This window comes from Erpetoichthys calabaricus, chromosome 8 (assembly GCF_900747795.2).
Source record: "Erpetoichthys calabaricus chromosome 8, fErpCal1.3, whole genome shotgun sequence".
Taxonomy (NCBI): domain Eukaryota; kingdom Metazoa; phylum Chordata; class Cladistia; order Polypteriformes; family Polypteridae; genus Erpetoichthys; species Erpetoichthys calabaricus.
The window spans coordinates 34,031,843-34,050,863 of record NC_041401.2 but is presented as its reverse complement, the minus strand read 5'-3'; the positions used below and the strand labels follow the sequence as shown (position 1 = coordinate 34,050,863).

The 19,021-nt window shown below is 39.6% G+C and overlaps 1 protein-coding gene across 2 annotated transcripts in view; it reads right to left on the bottom strand.

Moving 5' to 3' along the window:
* LOC114655449 (activin receptor type-1C) overlaps nt 1–19,021 on the bottom strand; it is a 199,998-nt gene that overhangs the window by 121,098 nt on the left and 59,879 nt on the right. For both annotated transcript variants that reach the window (XM_028806448.2, XM_028806449.2), the window contains exon 2: nt 11,541–11,765. In XM_028806448.2, the coding sequence (XP_028662281.1) occupies nt 11,541–11,765 (225 nt within the window). The remainder of the gene's footprint in view (nt 1–11,540; nt 11,766–19,021) is intronic.

Here is a 19,021-nt window from a genome sequence, read left to right as displayed (position 1 = left end):
TACACACAACACCCCATGATGACAACGTGAAAAAAGTTTACTTGAGATTTTTGCAAATTTATTAAAAATAAAAAAATTGAGTAATACTCAATATAAGTGTGCTCCTAGACTCTAAGGAGAGGTTAGGCAGTGTACTGGGCCCTAAGTTTGCCAGTTCCATCTTCATCTTCCACTCGCTATGTGACCCTGAGCAAAGCACTTAACTACCTGAGCTCCAGTTATAGAAAAAAACTCTAAACAGTTATATAGTTATCTCTGTGAAAAATACCTTGGGATGATGTGCTACGAAAAGTTTATTTGGATCTCCCAGAGATCTTATACATAATTCATATCAAATTTCAGTCTACCCAATTTTAATAAGGGAGTTAACAAAGCAAAGATTTATCACCTTCAGGAAAAGTGCAAGCTTGCAAGCATTTTTAAAACAATACAGTCAGTATAATATTGTCAAATCCGATGCTTAATCCAGTTCAAGAACATGGGGGGCCATAGCTTATCCTGGCAGCACTGGGCTCCATGTAGGAAACAGCTCTGGACAAGCTGCCAATCTGTGATGGGGCCCCACTCACACTTACAACAGGCCAATCTAGAGCTGCAGATAGTCCAGTAATATATTTGTTGGCCATGCTGACTTTACAATGTGGAAACCTGCACTTCACTCAATTACTATTCCAGTGATGAATGTGGAAACCTTCTTTACTCTTTTTGATACAAACTTAAAACATCTAAATAATTTCACTAATGCTAGTGAATCCAAAAAGTATTCAGACCCCTTCACTTTTGTCACACTTTACTATGTAGCAGATTTATTTTTAAATGGATAAATTTGCCATTTTTCCTCATTTATCTATACTCAATAGCCCATAATGGCAAAGTGAAAACATGTTCTTAAAGGTTTGCTAATTTATTATACATCAAAAACAGAAATCTCTAATTCATCTAAGTATTCAGACCCTTTGCTGTGTCACTCCATATGGTGCTCAGGTGAATCCTGTTTGCTTTAATAACCCTTGACAGGCATCCAGAATGTGATTGGAGTCCACCTGTGGCAAAATGAATTGATTGAACTGAATTTAGAACGGCTTGTGATGGAGGAGCTAAATGGAAGCCACTCAAATTCATATGACAGTTTAAAGCACTCAGAGAGCATGAGGGGAAAGATTCCCTGCTCTGAAGAGACAAAAATGGAACTGTCTGAGCAGAACATATCTGGTGAACACCAGGCACTGCTCATCATCTGCCTAATAGCATCCCTACAGTGAAACATGGTAGTGGCAGCAACATGCTATGGGGGTGCTTCTCAGAAGAAGGGACAGGGAGACGGGTTAGAATTGAGGGAAGGATGAAGGGAGCCAAATACTGAGAGGTCCTTGAAAAAAACCTGCTCCATAGAACATGTGACCTCAGACTGAGGCGATGGTTCACGTTGATCTTCTGGGTTCAGCTCCTTAGTATGTCTGCTGCATCTCCCACAGTATGCTATTCATTTATTTAATGTCTTCCTGCACTTTGTATTACTTTCTGGTGCTAACTCAGACTTTTATGTTCATTAATGTATTTTTTATTTATTTGTTATTGCTTTGATACTTGTTTCTATCCAGTGTTACTTAGCTTTTTCCATGCTTCTGTTCCTGTTGTACCCTTCTGAGTATTTGTAAAGTGCTTTGAAAACTGGAAAGGTGTTGATAAAAATAAAATGTTATTATTACCTGAGAGGAAACCTACAGAAAAACCCCCACAGACACGGGGAGGGCAGGCGAGCTGGACTGTGACAGTGAGAGGGCATGGCACGCAAAGCCAGGAGACAGGATCATTTTAGTAGATTTTATTTTTTACAATACAAAAAATGTATTTGTTACCTTAAGAAAGCCAAGGACAGTGCATATGTAATTGCATGTCAAAAGTAAAAGCGCTGCTTTTGAAACCTGCCGAGTGGTATGCAGTAAAGAGTTATTATTATAGTTTTTTAACAATCAATATTTCCAGGTAATTGATGTTATTTTCACTGCACTCAGGTCAATTACTGCTTGGCTTCCCTGGAGCTCAGCTATATGGTGCTGCCTCTTATTATTCCCATGCGCTTGCCATATTTACAGTTTCTGCAGCTTAGTAGGGTATGAAATCAGTGCTGTTGGCAACAACTGCATGCCAGTTTTCTCCTTTTTCTTCACAATCGTATTGAGCTCCCACACGAAACGTCCATGTCATCCAGACAAGAGGATAGTCTACCTTTTACATGTGGCATAAAGTATGTATAGAAGGAAGCCTTATTAAGGACATGTCACATTAGACGACTTTTCCAGTGACTTTCATTTATATGATCTTAGCGTGGCAATTGGTGGAGTTCTTCTGTAAAGTCGGTCGCTTTATGTGACATACCCAGTGACTCACTCCACCGAGTCCACAAACAGGTTTGATTTTGGGCTCTGTGTGCATGAGAGCTGACAACCAATGAATGCTCATCTGGAAGTACAACGCATAACATGCAGCAGTGAGGAATAATAGACACAAGTGTTTTGGACCTCACAAACAGAAGAAAATTTCATCTGTCTGATGTCTTGTTTTATGTACCGTGACAGAACAGAAAAAACAAAATAAGGGCCAAGACTGTAGCTGACCTTCGTACAATGCCGACCCTGTAGGGCAGCATGTTATTGGCTGTCAAAAAGGGACGAGTACAACTGTGCTTGAAGGCCAGAACTCAGTCAGTAAATGTGACATGGACCGGCAACAAGATCAGCCATCTCAGTGTGCAAGTCTTGAAATGTGACATCAGCTTTAGACACCCAGATTACATTTTGGGCACTTGCACATAGACAGGAATGAAGCAATGCACAACCATGGCTAATTTCTTACAGTTTATTGTGTGACAGCTGATGGCATACCAATCCTACATGAAAATGCAGATCTTCTGCAGTAAAGAGTTAATTTCTTGATAAAGCAAACATGAAGCCAGTTTGATCTCTTAATGCCTTTTGCCAATATATACAGTATATACAGCTGTGCTCATAAGTTTATATAACCTGGCAGAATTTGTGAAATATTGGCCATTGTTTGGAAAATATAAGTAATCATGCAGAAAGCTTTCCTTTTAATTAGGGAGGGTACTCAGGCAAAATAATTTATTATCACATAATTGTGTGTGCCCTTTTCAAATCATAATGATAACCAAAATCACCCAAATAGGCTTGTTCGTAAGTTTGCCTACCCTTGAATGTTGGGGCTGATGATATACACACAAGTTGACAAACATAGATTCATATTAAGGGTAATTAAAGGAGAGTGTCCACACCATTAAACTCTTTGATTGTACTCAGTGTCTATGTATAAATAATCAATTTAAATTCAGGCAGAGCTGCACTGACTTTGCTGAATACCAGCCTATGGGGAAAGCAAAAGAACTGTCTAAGGACCGCGAAAAAAGGTTGTTGAATTATATAAATCATTAAAAGGATTGAAAAAGATATCCGGAGATCTGAAAATGCCTGTCAGTAGTGTTCAGACTCTGATAAAAAAGTGAAACGTTAGGAGTTCTGTTGTTACCAGGCCACAGTCAGGTAGACCAACCGAGATTTTGGCCCCACATGCCAGGTTCATTTGTCGAGCTGCCAAGAAAAACCAACAAGCCACTTTAGCTGAGATACGGGCTTCTCTGTAAATAACTGGTGCTGCTGTTCCAGATTCACAATAAGGAGGTTCTTGAACAAAAATGAGATGCACAGTCAAGTTGCAAGAAATAAAAGCCTTTACTGTTCCAACGACACAAAACAGCCCACTTCCAATGTGCCAAACAGCATTAAGATGAGACTCAAAACTTCTGGGACAAAGTCCTTTGGAGTGATGAGACCAAAATTGAACTTTATGGTCACAACAATGTTTGGAGAGGGCACAACAAGGCCCATGATGTAAAGAACACCATCAATCCCTATTGTGAAGTATGGAGGTGGATCTCTAATGTTCTCAGGGTGTGTGTGAGCTACAGCTGCACAGATAACTTAGTCAAAATTGATGGCAAGATAAATGCAGCATGTTACTGGAAAATACTGGAGGACAACTGGCATGCATCAGTCTGGAAGCTCCGCATCGGACGCAGTTGGATCTTCCAACACAACAATGATCCAAAACAGAAGACCAAATTGACCATTTGCTGGCTTCAGCAGAAAAAAGTGAAGGTGCTAGAGTGGCCATCACAGTCTCCTGATCTCAATGTCTTTGAGCCACTTTGGGGAGATCTCAAACGTGCAGGTTTTTTGCCAAGAAGAATGGGCAGCTCTACAGTCTGAGAAAATCAAAGGCCTCATCCACAACTATCACAAAAGACTGCATGTCATCATTGATGCTAAAGGGGGCAATAAACAGTAGTAAGAACTAAGGGTATGCAAAGTTTTGAACAGGGACCATCTCATTATTTTCCTTATTACTATGTTTTATTTACTGGTTGTGCTATTCTGTGATGCCTTATAGTTTAATTTGGATTCCATTAAAAGTAAATGAAATGTCTTCTGCCTGATCAGACATATTTTCTTTGAAGTATGGTACACATCTTACAAATTCTGCCAGGGTATGTAAATGTACCACCACAACTGTACATGGATTTACCTATATCTTTTAACGTAGTTGTTTCACTTCAAAGCAATAATACAAAAGGTACTTTTTTAGGCAGCAGTTAATTTCACTTGTACAGGAAGATGCAATAACAAGTAAACTCCATGGAAACGGTGGCAGAGAAAGCTTTTTAAATTCTTAAAAAAAAAAAATGAAACCCTGTGTGTTGGGCAGGATGCAGGATTATTGCTCGTCTCTTTCACTGTGAGTTCCAGATCATTAATTAAATTCTCCTTTGAAAAGACTGAAGTGACAGCATTTAGTTGTGCCTTTCAGAGTAAATGCTGTACAGTTAGAACTATAAAGAAATTTAGGGACAGATAAAGAACTGGATAAAGATGGGGGCGGTTACATCGCTGAAACCTCTGCCAAGCCAAAATATTTTAACATTTGGACTAATGACATGAACAGTTGACTCACTGAATAACATAAATGTTTGCTCAATGATGCTTACTTCAATCGGTGAACAAAACTCCAAAGAGTGGGCTTCAGCCAACCATTGTGAGTTGTTGGACTTTCCACCATTTCTTACACCATCGCCAAGATAAGTAGATTAGGTTAACTGGTGACTCTCACATTGTCTGTGGGTTTGTAATGGGGTGTCTGTGTGTTGGATTGGCCTTCCATCTAGATTTGATTCGTGTGTTGTTTCCAGTGGCAGACTCCAGCTTTCTGTGACCTTTGCTGGATAGTAAATTCAGATAATGTGATTTATTAATATAAAGTGTAGTAATCAAAATATTCATTATGTGACCTTTCATATTTAATCCAATGAAAACTTACAGTAGTTTGCAAAAGAAAGGCATGAAATGCTATTCTATCAGTTTCTTCTTCTATGTGGGGTTGATGTGCTTGGTCAACCTTCTCCAAACAGCTTGGTCATGCACATCCTTGCCAGTCAAGCCCTTTTTCTTCAGATCTTCTTTTACTTTACCCACCCACCTCTGATTTGGCTTCCTTCATTTTCTCTTTCTCTGTACTTTCAGTCCCATCATTCTTTTGCCCACATATTAACTGTCTCTCCTCATCACCATGTCCACACCACTTCAACCTACTTTCCTGTACTTTCTTAGATATCTGTCCCACTTTTGTTATACCACTGATTGTCTCATTTCTTGTTTTGTCCTTTCTTGTAACTCCACACATCCATCTCAACATTCTCATTTCTGCCACATCTAACCTGCACTCCCTTAACTGCCCATGTCTCAAGTACATACATCACTGGTCTTACCACTGTCTTAAAAACCTTACCTTTAACCTTCACCTTAATTCGTAAATCACACAACATACCTGATACCTTCGTCTCTGCATCTACTTTTCCATCTTGGGCAACCATTGATCCTAGATATTTAAACTCTTTTCAATGTTTCTCCCTGCAGGCTAACCTCTGAATCCTGATGATCATTAACCTTCATATGTTCTGTCTTCTTCTTATTTATCTTCAACCCTCTATCTTCCAAAGCCCTTCTCCATTATTCCAACTTCCTCTCCACTTCCTATTTTCTCGTGCTACAAGACACAATGTCATAAGCAAATAGTCTGTACCTGGATGATTGGTCTTTTATCCCATGACTCAACACATCCATAGCCAGATCCAAGAGGTAAAGACTTTAAGAAGATCCCTGGAGCTTATCTGCTCTACCTGGGATCTTGTGTGTTACCCCAACAATGCTTTTAACCCAAGTCTTCACTCCCTCATACATATCCTGGACAATCCTCACATTCTTCTTTCTTTCTCATGCACCTCCAAAGCTCATGATGTCGCACTCTATCTTAAGCCTTCTCCAAATCGATAAACACCATAAGCAATCCTTTCTGTTTTTCTCGATGCTTCTGTATCAGCTGTCTCAATGAAAAGACTGCTTCAAAATGCAAAGACTGGAATAAAACCAAACTACTCCTCCCCTATGGTGGTCTCTTCCCTAAGACTTCTCTATGTAACACTTTCCCAAATTTGTATTGTGTGTGACATCAGCTTTATCCCTCTATAGTTTCCACAATCCGGAATATCAACCTTCTCCTTAAAATGGGTACAATCACACTGTTTGTCCACTCCTCTGGTATTCTCTCCTGTTCATAGATCTTTTGTATCAGATCCCACAACACATCTACTCTACTCTACTTCTTCTCTAGAACTCTTCCACACTTCTTCTGGTATTTCATCCTGTCCTGTTGCCTTTCCATTTTGAATTCTTTTCAATGCCTCCTTTACTTCTTCTCTCCTTATTCTTGCCTTCAGTGTCTTTATATAAATACAAATAATACTAATGAGTGTATAATGCAGTGTATGTGAGCTTGTGTGTTATTTATAATATATGTTACCTATTCTAATCCTATGTTGCGTAATAAATCTCAGTGATTAGCTATGTAAGCCATTATGCTTTCAGATAGTCATGGCTAAACATGGCGAAGGGCAAATGGAGCAGTAGTAGCATCACTGGAGAGAAGACAGTGCCAGAGTTTGTCAAAATGTGTCTAACGGCGGTCCACCAAGTCACAGATACAGTAAGAGCAAGGGCTAATAAAGAAGAAAATAGAGAGCAAAGGTCATTCTGATACCAAAAAATAAATTCCTTTTAGTGAGTTAGGAGCTTCATAAAGAGGGCGAGGTGTGTGCGTGTTCATTTTATTTATATCTGCCTACACATGAACAAGGCAAGTCTTAATTCACTAAATGCTTTTATGCCAGTAAAAGAGGCAACGGTCGCTAAATTGTACTTTTTGATCACTCGGATGGAAGGTGTAATAATTTGCTTTTATTAGGCTGTTTTGAAAAGGTTCGACAATTGCGTCAACTCAAGAATAATACCTACAGTTAAAGTAAAGAAAAATAGCATACAGTCCTAATTGAATAGCACAGAGTCATGCAGTGCTGCCTCACAGCTCTAGAATCCTGGGTTTGAATCTCATCCTGGACATGGCCTGATTGAAATTAATATGTTTGCCCCTGTGTCTGTGTGTGGTATTCTCCCACATCCAAATGTGCTATGTCAGGCACATTTGCAACATTAAAATGGCCCTTTATGAATGATTATGTGTGTGATTGTACCATACACTAAGCTGGCACCCTGACCAAGGCCCTTTTCACTCTTGCACCTGATGGTTCATTTTATTGTGTAAGCCCACATTGCACTCCTTCTTCACCTATGACTATGAGTTCAGACACAGTTCCAACTCCACCATCGACACCACCATCGTAGACCCGATCACCAACAAAAAAAAAGATGGTTTAAAGATAACTGCCTAAAGACACAGTGGTAGCAGGACAACAACTTCTAACTTAGTGTCAGCAGTTGCTCATCGGCTCAATGAAGCAGTAGGGAGACAGCATCACTGATGACCTGAAGTGGATGCCTTTACTTCCTCAGAGGTCTGAGAAATGTCTCGGTGTCTCTGCTCATGCCAGCATATGTAAGTACTCACTAGATACATTACATCCTGATATGGCACCTATTTGCTTCTGGAACACAAACCATTGCAGAGAGTACTGAAGTCAGTTCAAAAGATTATTAGCATACATCTTTCTTCTGTTCAGGACACATATAATGCACAGTGCATTATTATTATTACAAACTTCAGCTATTCTGCATAGTAACTTTTTTCCTTCCTCCATCCTGGCAATCAGTACAGGACCATTCACACTCACACCATGAGACTAAGGGACAGTTTTCATCCTTAGCTCATGAGGCTCCTTTGTAACAACTCTGATGTATATAATACACAGTATGGTGTTGTACTCATTGTCTGTATTCTATTCATTTTTGTTGATATTGTATTATAGCCACTAGTCTGTGGGAGAGTGGAAAATAAGAATTTAATTATACTTTGTATACGGACAGTACATGTGAACTTGAACAGAGCTTGGTTCTACATCTAAGTCCTAATCGTCCTTATATTAAGTAATAAGAAGTCTATAAGGCACTTTAAGGGCCCATATTCAAGGCTAGTTCAGATGGCAGTAACAGTTTCAGTTGATTTCATACGACTCCTCTAGAACTAAAGTATTCTGTAAATGGTGACTAAAGAGATGGAAATACTCAGGTAAGACACTGTAACTAAGAAATAGTTTTCCCCAGATTCTAAAAAGTAGAGCTAAGGAATCACTTACTGGTCCAGAACAAGGCTACATAAACATAGTGGTCTTTATTCTTGGGTTAAATCACAATGGTAGATGACACAGACAAGGCTTGGAGTCATGCAGGTGCTTAATTATGTCTCATAGTACAGTGGTCCTTAAACTTGTCTTTGCTCACAACCCACTTTTGCCTCTTTTGTGTATTTATGACCCACGTTCATCACATAGCGTTATCCAGGGGATTCATCCCCCCTGTAGAATCGTTGCTGATCATCGTCCCATCCTCCTTGGAGAATCGCCACAGATTGTCGTCTTGGGGGTGGCAGGTTTTCCTGCTTACAGTAGCGCCACCGATCACTATCCTGAGTCCCCATTGGAGATTGTCATCCTTTACGTTTCCCCTTGCCTGAGGCGACCCAACACAAGTCATTCCTCCAACCATTCACGACCCTTTCATATTCAGTACTATTGTGATTCACGACTGAGCACAACCCCAGTTCAGACATCATAATTTAAGAAACATTGTCATAGTATATTCAACTAAGCATTATCTAAATCTGGAAGAAAAACATTGAGAACCTTCTGGAATTATCTAGATGTTTGCATTATTCACTCATAACACTGTGGTCTCAATAATAGACAAACGCAACCTGCATAAACTAATAACACAAAAACAATTGTGAACATTATTTAAATATGGAAATATGTCTGTCAACCTCTAAGGCTAATTATTGGCCAAAAGTTACTTGGTTCCAGGTGTTCCAATCACTGAGATGAGATTGGAGATGTGGGTTAGAGGCAAAATTATATTCTTAAAACGAAAAGTAATAGAAAGATGTAAACTAGTAATAAAAAAGTGGTATGTCTGCAAGGCTTTGTGCCTTGTCACCTTTCAGAAAATTTGCTACTTCTCTCAACCTCCCATTTAACATGCTACATGCTACATGAGTAAATATTATGGTGGGAATGCAGAAAAATAAATTGTGCAATGGAGAAAGACACATTCCTCTCCTCTGCATTTTTGCAGTATTAGGCTGCTTCCGCCATTTGTTTGTTTTATTCCTGTTAAATGTGTATTGATAATTTGTATACAAAAGTGCAGTTTCTTGAGAAAAAATAATTTTAAAAAATTACAAGCAACTTATAACACTGTTCTTATTCAGCATCTGGTTTTGTTTTTGCTTGTTTTAATGGGACATACCTATTGGCTTCTACTAAGATTAAACAAGTATTACAGTATGTCTAAACCTGTTGTGAGTCTACAGTTGAGTCTGCTGTTGAGCATTCATGCTAGGCAGCTCCTCGCCAGGTGTCCTTATTGTGCGCACATTTAAAGTAGTGCTGGAGGAGACTCTAGACCAGAGCGGTGCAGGTGGTCACAGTGGGACATATAAGCACAGAGAAACAGGTACGCATTGTCCAGGGCATCAACCCCAGAGCTGGAGGTTTCCAACCATTTTCAGGACTTTGCTGAACTATATGGTGATTTTGATCATTCAGAAGTTGTAGGCAGAGATGAACAAACCAAACAGGCCACCTTAATTCCAGTCCCCAGAAACAGGGAGGCAGTGAAAGAGTGAAACACAGTTATGTGACTGACACCATGTCTGCTCCAGAGACAGTGTTTTGTACACTATGGGTGGATAGGCATGTTTGAATAAATTATATCAGAAAGGGCAGGCTATCAGTTCTGCAATCCAAATTTAAAGAGTTAGGTTCCAAGCTGGGCAGAAGAACTGAAAAGACAATTTTCTCAGAGGTTCTGCCTGCACCAGTACAGGTAACACTGAGTAGATCAGAATGTTTAATACGTACCTCAGGTCTTGGTGTAAGTTAGTGGGGCATAGGTTTATGGGACTCCTTCTGGAACATGATGGGTTACATTAGAACAGAAGGGAAATCCTAGTCTAGCCTGAAACTCAAAAGGCAGAGATATAGCCTGCACAGGCCCAAAAATGGAGCAAAGGTTTAAAATACTAAATGGTAACAAAAGAGAGAAGAGCCAAACCGTAATATTCAGTGCTTCTCCCATGCTGTGATTGAAGCTTAATTACGTTTGCATAGATAGATAGATAGATAGATAGATAGATAGATAGATAGATAGATAGATAGATAGATAGATAGATAGATAGATAGATAGATAGATAGATAGATAGATAGATAGATAGATAGATAGATACTAGCAACAGACATTGATATTAAGGACCAGAAGCAAAATGCTGGCAAAAGGAGAGATTAAGAGCAGAAACCAAGCCCACTCCTGACATTGGGGTTTGTTGAAAGGATGTGCATCTCCGAAGATTCTAGTGAGCAATGAGGACCTGGCGGGTACAATTTGATGATATAATCTCAAACTTGAAATTCATTTAAGAGGACATGCACCCAGAAACTCTCTTGTTCTCCCTGTGATAATTCATTATCACCACCACTGAAGGAATCATGAATTGCAACAGGGTTTGTGTGCATCCACTGATCCCCATATGGAGTACCACGGCATCAGGAACACACAACTGTACTACCGCCTGCCATCCGTAAAAGCTTGGTGATAAGCATGGTCTCATGTGCCATGCAAGGAGTAACACAGTGGCCATCACTTGTTCACAGTCAATAAAATGGAGCATTGCCTTACCAGTGTTATTTCCTATAAAAGCACTCAGGCCCTTAAGCTACCTTCTATCAACTTACTGCAGGTGACACCTGACACACCAGTAATCAGTCACAATGATGCAAATTAAATATGAATGCCAAATTCAAAATCAAATATGAATGGCAAATAATATTAAATGTAAAACCAAAACAACTCAGCAAAGCTTTATTGCAATACTATAGCTCTCTTAAAGTAACTGGAAGCATGATTTACCTCTTGGTAAGTGGAGTGTGACATTGTTGCAGAAGTCTGTGAAGCAGCATTCTCTTTTTGACACATTGCTAGAACTGTGGCAGAATACGTGTCCCTTCATTTCATAGGAAGATACACAAGACTTTAGAACTTCTTCTTTTCCATTGCTCAACATGACTGAGTTCCAGCAGGCTCCTTCTGTTTCACAGGTATAGTTTGGGCACAGCTGACAGACACACTTTAGCGCTGAAAATCAAATGAGAAAAAGTACAGAAATAAATAAATATTACATATCTGACTTCCTTCCATTCTGCACAAGAGCAGTTGGTATCCATTAAATAGCGAGCCCCACAAGCCTGCTATATTCAGGAGTACTAAATTACCGCTGATGTGCTTTTATTTTTAATGATGCAATTCATTTCAGAGAAAGAAATGAGTCAAAGAGAGGTCACAAAAGATAAATGGAATTTAGGCAGCTGTGAAAAAAAATACAAAGAGAACAAAAAGCGCCTCCAATACGGTCAGCATTCAACCGCTTAAAACAATCTCCCACTCATTCTGTTTGTTTAGGACAAGGACAGAGTAATTCTAGGGAAAGCCACATTCACATTAATTCATAATTTCAGCCTTTTTTGTGCTGCTTTCAATGGGTCTTACATGAGTGATCAGACTCTGTTCTTGGTTTATGTGTGTGCAAATCCAGAATTAGAAAATGAACTGGTTTGTAGTCAATTAATTTTAATCATTCAAATATGTGACATACTGTATAGTATATGCTTTCACTAAGTTTATCATATGTTAGGGGTTATACTCATAAACTTAATTTGACTTCAAAAAGCAAGCAAAGAGCATTTGCATAGGCATATTGAGCACTGACATACAGTGGGGGAAATAATTATTTGATCCTCTGATGAATTTGTAAGTTTGCTCACTTACAAAGAAAGGAACAGTCTCTAATTTTATAGTAGTTTGATTTTAATGTAGAGAGACAGAATATCAACCAAGTATCCAGAAAAAACTGGATACTGCAAGTATGCAAGACTTATATCCATTACGCCATAGTGTGTTACCAATGGTGTTCTTGGTGACTGTGATCACAGCTGCGTTCACATCATTAACAAGGTCCAACCTTGTAGTTTTGGGCTGATCCCTCACCTTTTCTCATGATCATCCTCACCCCATGAGGCAAGATCTTACATGGAGCTCCAGACCGAGAGTATGCTACGCTGCAGGTTGGCTAGTATTCTTTAAAACATTAAAAGCACTAAAGACATTTTTTATGCATGATAAAACTGAAACTGCACTTTTTACAGTGGCAAGTTGACCTTTTGATCTCAGTAAAGCAGCTTTTCAAACTACACAGAAGAGGAAGTGCTAGCACAGACAGAGGGCAGTTTTGCACCGAGGGGACTTCTCTGCAGTCAAAACAGAAGACAGACACCTGTGGCATACACATCTAGCAAGATGAAAAGGTCAGGACTTTTTAAATGGCAGAACGGTCATTTTCTGAACTCTCCTCGTGTGTAAAAGCAAAAGTCTCAAACCATTGGTTATCTTTGTGTACAACAAGTCTTGTGCACTTGTGCTTATAGGGTGTGTCAAAATGACACTGGTCAGAGAGGAGCTAGGGGAGTCTCACCTCAGCTCTGACAAACTGAATTTTCTTACCCTACTTATCCAGAGCAGAGTCATGAAGCAGCTGGGGCCCATCCCAGCAATCATTTGGCACAAGGCAGTGTCACACATGTATGCACAGGAGGCAGCCAAAGGGCTTAACTGAGGGTAAGATGTCAGGTTGGGGTCGATGAAGTGCACTAACTTCTTTTCTTGCTCTTCTACAGATCATCAGAAGGGAAACCCAGCTAAAAAGGAATCAACTTCTGCATTCCTGTCCAGACCACGCCCTCCTACTGACCTCACTTCTGCCACTCCCCTCATGGACCCGCCTCTTTCTGCACAACACCTATAAAAGCCAAACACCTCTCCTTCCCAGCTAGTTCCATTCGGACTCAGTCCTTTGTGATTACTCTGCGATTTGCTTTTTGCTGCAATATACGGGGTGGATCCCCAAACCTTTTCATCTTTCTTCTCTCCTTATTACAGCAGGTACATATGAACATAAGAACACTCCATCACAGGATGAACACACACACACACACACACACACATACTAGGATCAATGTAGCAACACCAGTTCACCAAACCTGCATGTCATCATAATGTGGGAGGAAAATGAAGAACCAGAGGAAATGCACACAGACATGGGGAGAACATGCAGACTCCACACAAGAAGTGCCTAAGATGCAAGACCAGTCTCCTTATCACTGTGCCACCATACTGTCCCATGTTTTACATTGTGTTATGAGACTGTAGTTTTTACATAATTTAGAACATGACTACAAGTGCTGGTCGAAGCCCATTTGGAGCCCTAGACAGGGTTGACAGACATCACCCTTCGCTGTCCATAGCGGGTATTCGGTATTATCAGACTTTGGATGACCCATTTTTCCCTCTCTTGGTGTCCACAGTACACAGTCCTTCGATATCACAAACAAACAGCACCCTTGTGCAGAGGTGCATAAACCATGGACTTAAAGGAGCCCACACCCCTTGGTGTACTAAGCAGGCACACTTTTACTTTCATAATTGGCACCAAGCAAATAACAGAGCCCACTCATTATTATCATATTTCTACAACACTCAGTGTCCGGAGTGCGTGCTCCTTAACTTCCATAAATGGCACTCCTCAGATGACACCTCCCTAGCTGGCTACTTATGTTGCCTAAATGATTTGACCGTCTCTGATGATAGATTAATGTAGCCAGTGTATGTTGGTGGGGGAGCATATATTTTGTATCACATGTCATACGTGTCCTCCAATGGGCAGCTTAAAACATCACGCACACTAGCCACCTCATAATTCCAGCTTATTGTCGCACAGGCAAGACTAACTACTACTATTATACTATATTGAGGATTACTTGTGTTCTGTTTTGTGTATTGTCTTATATTGTCCCCACCCCCTTCTTTTTGACACCCACTGCACACCCAACCTACCTGGAAAGGGGTCTCTCTTTGAACTGCCTTTCCCAAGGTTTCTTCCATTTTTTCCCTACAAGGTTTTTTTTGGGGAGTTTTTCCTTGTCTTCTTAGAGAGTCAAGGCTGGGGGCTATCAAGAGGCAGGGCCTGTTAAAGCCCATTGCTGCACTTCTTGCGTGATTTTGGGCTATACAAAAATAAATTGTATTGTACTGTATTGTACTAACTATGATATTTCTAAGGCTAAATGTCTTATACCCCCCAAAACCAATATTAGCATCTGGAAGGAAGCAATCAAAATCTGGGATCAGTGCCTGTCTGATTCTTTGCCACTGGCGATATTTCCTTCCTCTTCTACTTGTAAACAAAAGGCCCTCTGTTCCTTATGTCTCCCCTTCCATGCCTTTATTACACCTAAATGTAAATTTATCACAAATGTCTTGACAAGTTCAAAGGGCCAAGCATGTGTGGATGTTTTGAGAGTAGAACTGTAATAAAAGTAAAGACTGGAGTTCACATATGCGAGGTAAAATAGCCGTATAAATATAACATTGACAGGGGGGTTTATAGTCCCATGTTGGTTTAATACTACACTGAAAAAAAGGGAAATGGCAGGTTGTTACATTTACAAAAATGTATTTACTTTATATTACTTGTATTGTTTATGTTACGCTTTTGAACATAACTCGATCGTGTTTAATTTATTGAGTTTTGTGGGATGTACAAAATACAAATTTCAGTCATTTAGGTAGAAGTCAAAATAGTTCTATTTAGTCCTCACCGGAAATCAATAAGCACCAAGCAGATTCATCGTCAGCGGAGGTTGGATAAGTTGGCAGTAAAATAATGTGACTTTGAAAGAAGCAACAGGTTGTTTATTTGAGTTATTGTCGCGGGTTAAGAGCAAAAGGTTAGTTAAATGAAAAGTTAAAACACACACACACACACACACAAGAAATATTTAGACATTCATTTAAAACACTTAATCACACAGACTAACGTCACTCCGTTTTGCATTTTTCCTTGTATTCTCTTTTAACGTTTCATCAAACTATGCTTACTAACTGCCGTCACAAGTCAGTAAATGTACTATTAAGTTGCCTAGATTTACTCACTTAGTACGGGTACATTTACGTCGTTATGGGTCGACTACTTTCAGCATTGCTGTTCATAAGTATTATCATAACATTGTTCAACCAGAAAAATATTATTAATACAGACAAATATATAATACACACGAAAACAATACAATGCAGTTGCCGAATCTGCTCATTTGAAAATAAAAGGTGCCAAGCAGCAATTTTTGCACTTTATATTTTAGTAATATTTAACACTAGCTGAAATACTCGGCGTTGCCCGGGAGGAAAATAAAGTGTTTTTTTTTTAATTGTTTGAGAAAAATAAAATTAAAGAAAAAGACAACTTTAAAAATAAAAATAAATTAACAAACAATGAAGACTCACTGATGTGCTTGTCTTGCAGTCTTGTATGTATGTTATCATCCAGTTAACACTCAGAACCGGCCAACTCTATTTAATTTCAAAAGAATCAGGGGTGCGGTGGTTCTCAAACATAAAGAATGCTGGCAGTCACCTCCAGTTCGCCCTCTGGTGGTCGTTCCGGGTGTTAACTGGATGATAACCTGCATACAGCCTCACACCATACGTGCTCAAGTTTCTGCTCAGTTTTGTTAATTGGCAGCACTCAGCATCAAAGCAGTGCTACTGTTTCTGTGTGGTTTCCCTTTCTTTTTTATATTGCAATCATGTCACGGGTGTTTACACCAAAATGAATTGCATATCGTTTACAAATTTAATTCACCTAATTGTAATCATTCTGTAGCAATATACTGATGCACGGAATGGCCAAAACTATTCCAACTACCAATTACTAGCTTCTTTAGCATTGTCAGAAGACATCGCAAATGGAAGAATTAGAAGAGTGTGTATTTAGAGATGATGCTGACTTCTTGTCCCATGATGTTGACTGGCTTCTAAGTCGATTTTCAATTTCCACGAGCTACCTTCTTGGAGCTGTGCACTGAACTGGCGTTGATTTTACAAAGGCCTCATTGAGGAATTGTGCTCTACCTGCTCCTTTGCAAGTTCTGACCACCTTTGGGTTTTTAGCTACAGGAACTTTTCAATGTGAACTTGCTGACCGATCAGGTATTTCTCACTCATCACTGAGTCGTGCCATGTCATCCGTATGGGATGGTATTATCCACTTGTCATGCAGATATGTAAGATTTCCTTACACTGTGGTTGAACAGGCAAACATCAAAGTGCAATTTGGAGCAACGTTCGGTTTTCCAAATGTAATCAAAGTGATCCACTGCATGCTCGATGCCATAAAGGCGCTTTCAGAAAATTAATTTGCTTACGTAAATAGAAAACTTTTCAACTGTAATGCGAAAATGCGTCTCATTGATATTATGGCAAGATTTATAAGTGTCTTGGCAATAATTGCATCAGCTCGCTGCTCAAACAGTGTGAGCCCAGAACTCTGTTACCCCCTTCGGGGTTGTTGACACTCCACTCAGATGGTGGGTTGCAACTCACCTTTTCACATCGACTTTGACATCTGACCACTTCTTTTTTTATTTTGGACATGGTGTGACTTTCTGACCTTGAACTTTTGAGTGCCATGCTGTGCCATTCTATCAGTTTTGTTTTGTTACTTATACCACTGCTTAGGCCAGCAAATAGTAAGTTTTTCTTTTGCCTCCACATCACTTAGCAGGACCTCCATTTCACATTTGCTGAAATTCTTCTTTTTTACACAACACTTTTAACAAACACTATCTTTTAACAAAGTACTGAAAAGAAGGGGCTATTTATATTTATATGCATATTCAAACAGGCAAAATTCTGGGAGTGTAAATGTGCGTTAAAATTCACGTTGATTGGGATTTATAAAGGGAAAGAGTGTAAAACTTTGCTTACGCACAGTTTTATGCATCTGACCTTTTCTGTGTGTACACACATTTCTAGTTTTCTCTGCATGCCATGTTTTTGTGTGAAATCTGCGCAATACATTATACATGAGGCCTCAGGGGTCTCATTTATAAAATTATGTGTGATTTTGAGCATGAAAATACACATATGCCAAAAAAGAGGAAAATGTGCACAGCAAAAAAAAATCAGATTTATAAAACTGGCATACGCACATTTCTACGCAATTTAACCTTTATACAGTAAATCATAATCATCTTGTAAATGTGCATTCATGAATGGCCCTCAAACCCCACGTAGTTCCAGCCTGAATCAACCATATATGGAGCATGCTAATCAGCCTCATACATATGCAATTACAGTGCTGCAGACCTTCATTGGCTTGCAGTGCAGCCACATGACACATCCAGTAGTGCGAGACAGAAGTACTCATTCATAAATTAGAGATACATAAAGAACCTTCATTTGGTGGCCTAAACGCAGGTGTCAGAGTGCAAATATGTTGAATGGTAACAGGTTACTGCTGCTTGAAATTTAAAAAAAAAAAAGAAAAAGGTCAGATCTCTGGCGAAGAATTGGATCTCTAGCCACCAGCAGTGTGTTATGGAAAAAGGAAAAAATACAACTACTCCCTCTGATTTTGATCTGTGAATGGCATCTGTCATTCTAGATGCCTTTTCACAAGCCATTAGACAGAGCAGTCCTGATGATCGCCTGTCTCATGTTGGCATCACAGATGACTTGCATGTTAATAGAATGTCACTGCTTATGGTTAACAAAAGCAGCTTCATTCTCGCTAGGTGCCCTTATTGCAATATAAGTGCATTAAAGTGCTCCAGTTACATTAGGATAATGGACACTAGTGTAAACTGCCTTTTTATGTTGGTAACAACATGTCATGTTATATGTGTGTGCGCTCACATGATATGAAAACTGGAGGTAGCATTTCGTCAGTCGGTTAAAGACATCCAGCATAGAGGGCACGACGGAGTGAAGCCTGCCTGAGATATTCCTGAGCTGCTGGCCAGTTCACTGAGAAGTGACAACAGGTGGTCTAAACTGATGAAAAACAAACAAGTTCTTCAGTGCAAACAGGCAGCATTAGTCCTCTTAATAGGGAACAGCAATACAGTCTGTACATTGTACTCATCACGTTTGAGCTTTAATGTTAAATTAGTTTGTCACGTCAACACACATTATAATAACAGATAAGTGATATGAATTATGCGTACGAGTCTTCATTTATCTGATTTGGCTGCATTGCCCTACTTGATGAAGGGTGTCATCTTCAGAGTTCCTCCGAAATGTTGCGTGCGCATGGGTCAGAGTTGCCGTAAATCCACACACGTTGTCCCGTCAAGTTTTCTTTTATAAACCCCACGAAGCTGCATATGCACATTTTGAGACGCTTTTTTTTGGCATATGCAAGCTTTATAAATGATAAGATTTGAATCAAGGCGCTTGGAGAGATGAACGTTCTTCAGCTAACCAAATCTCAGCTCTGTTGC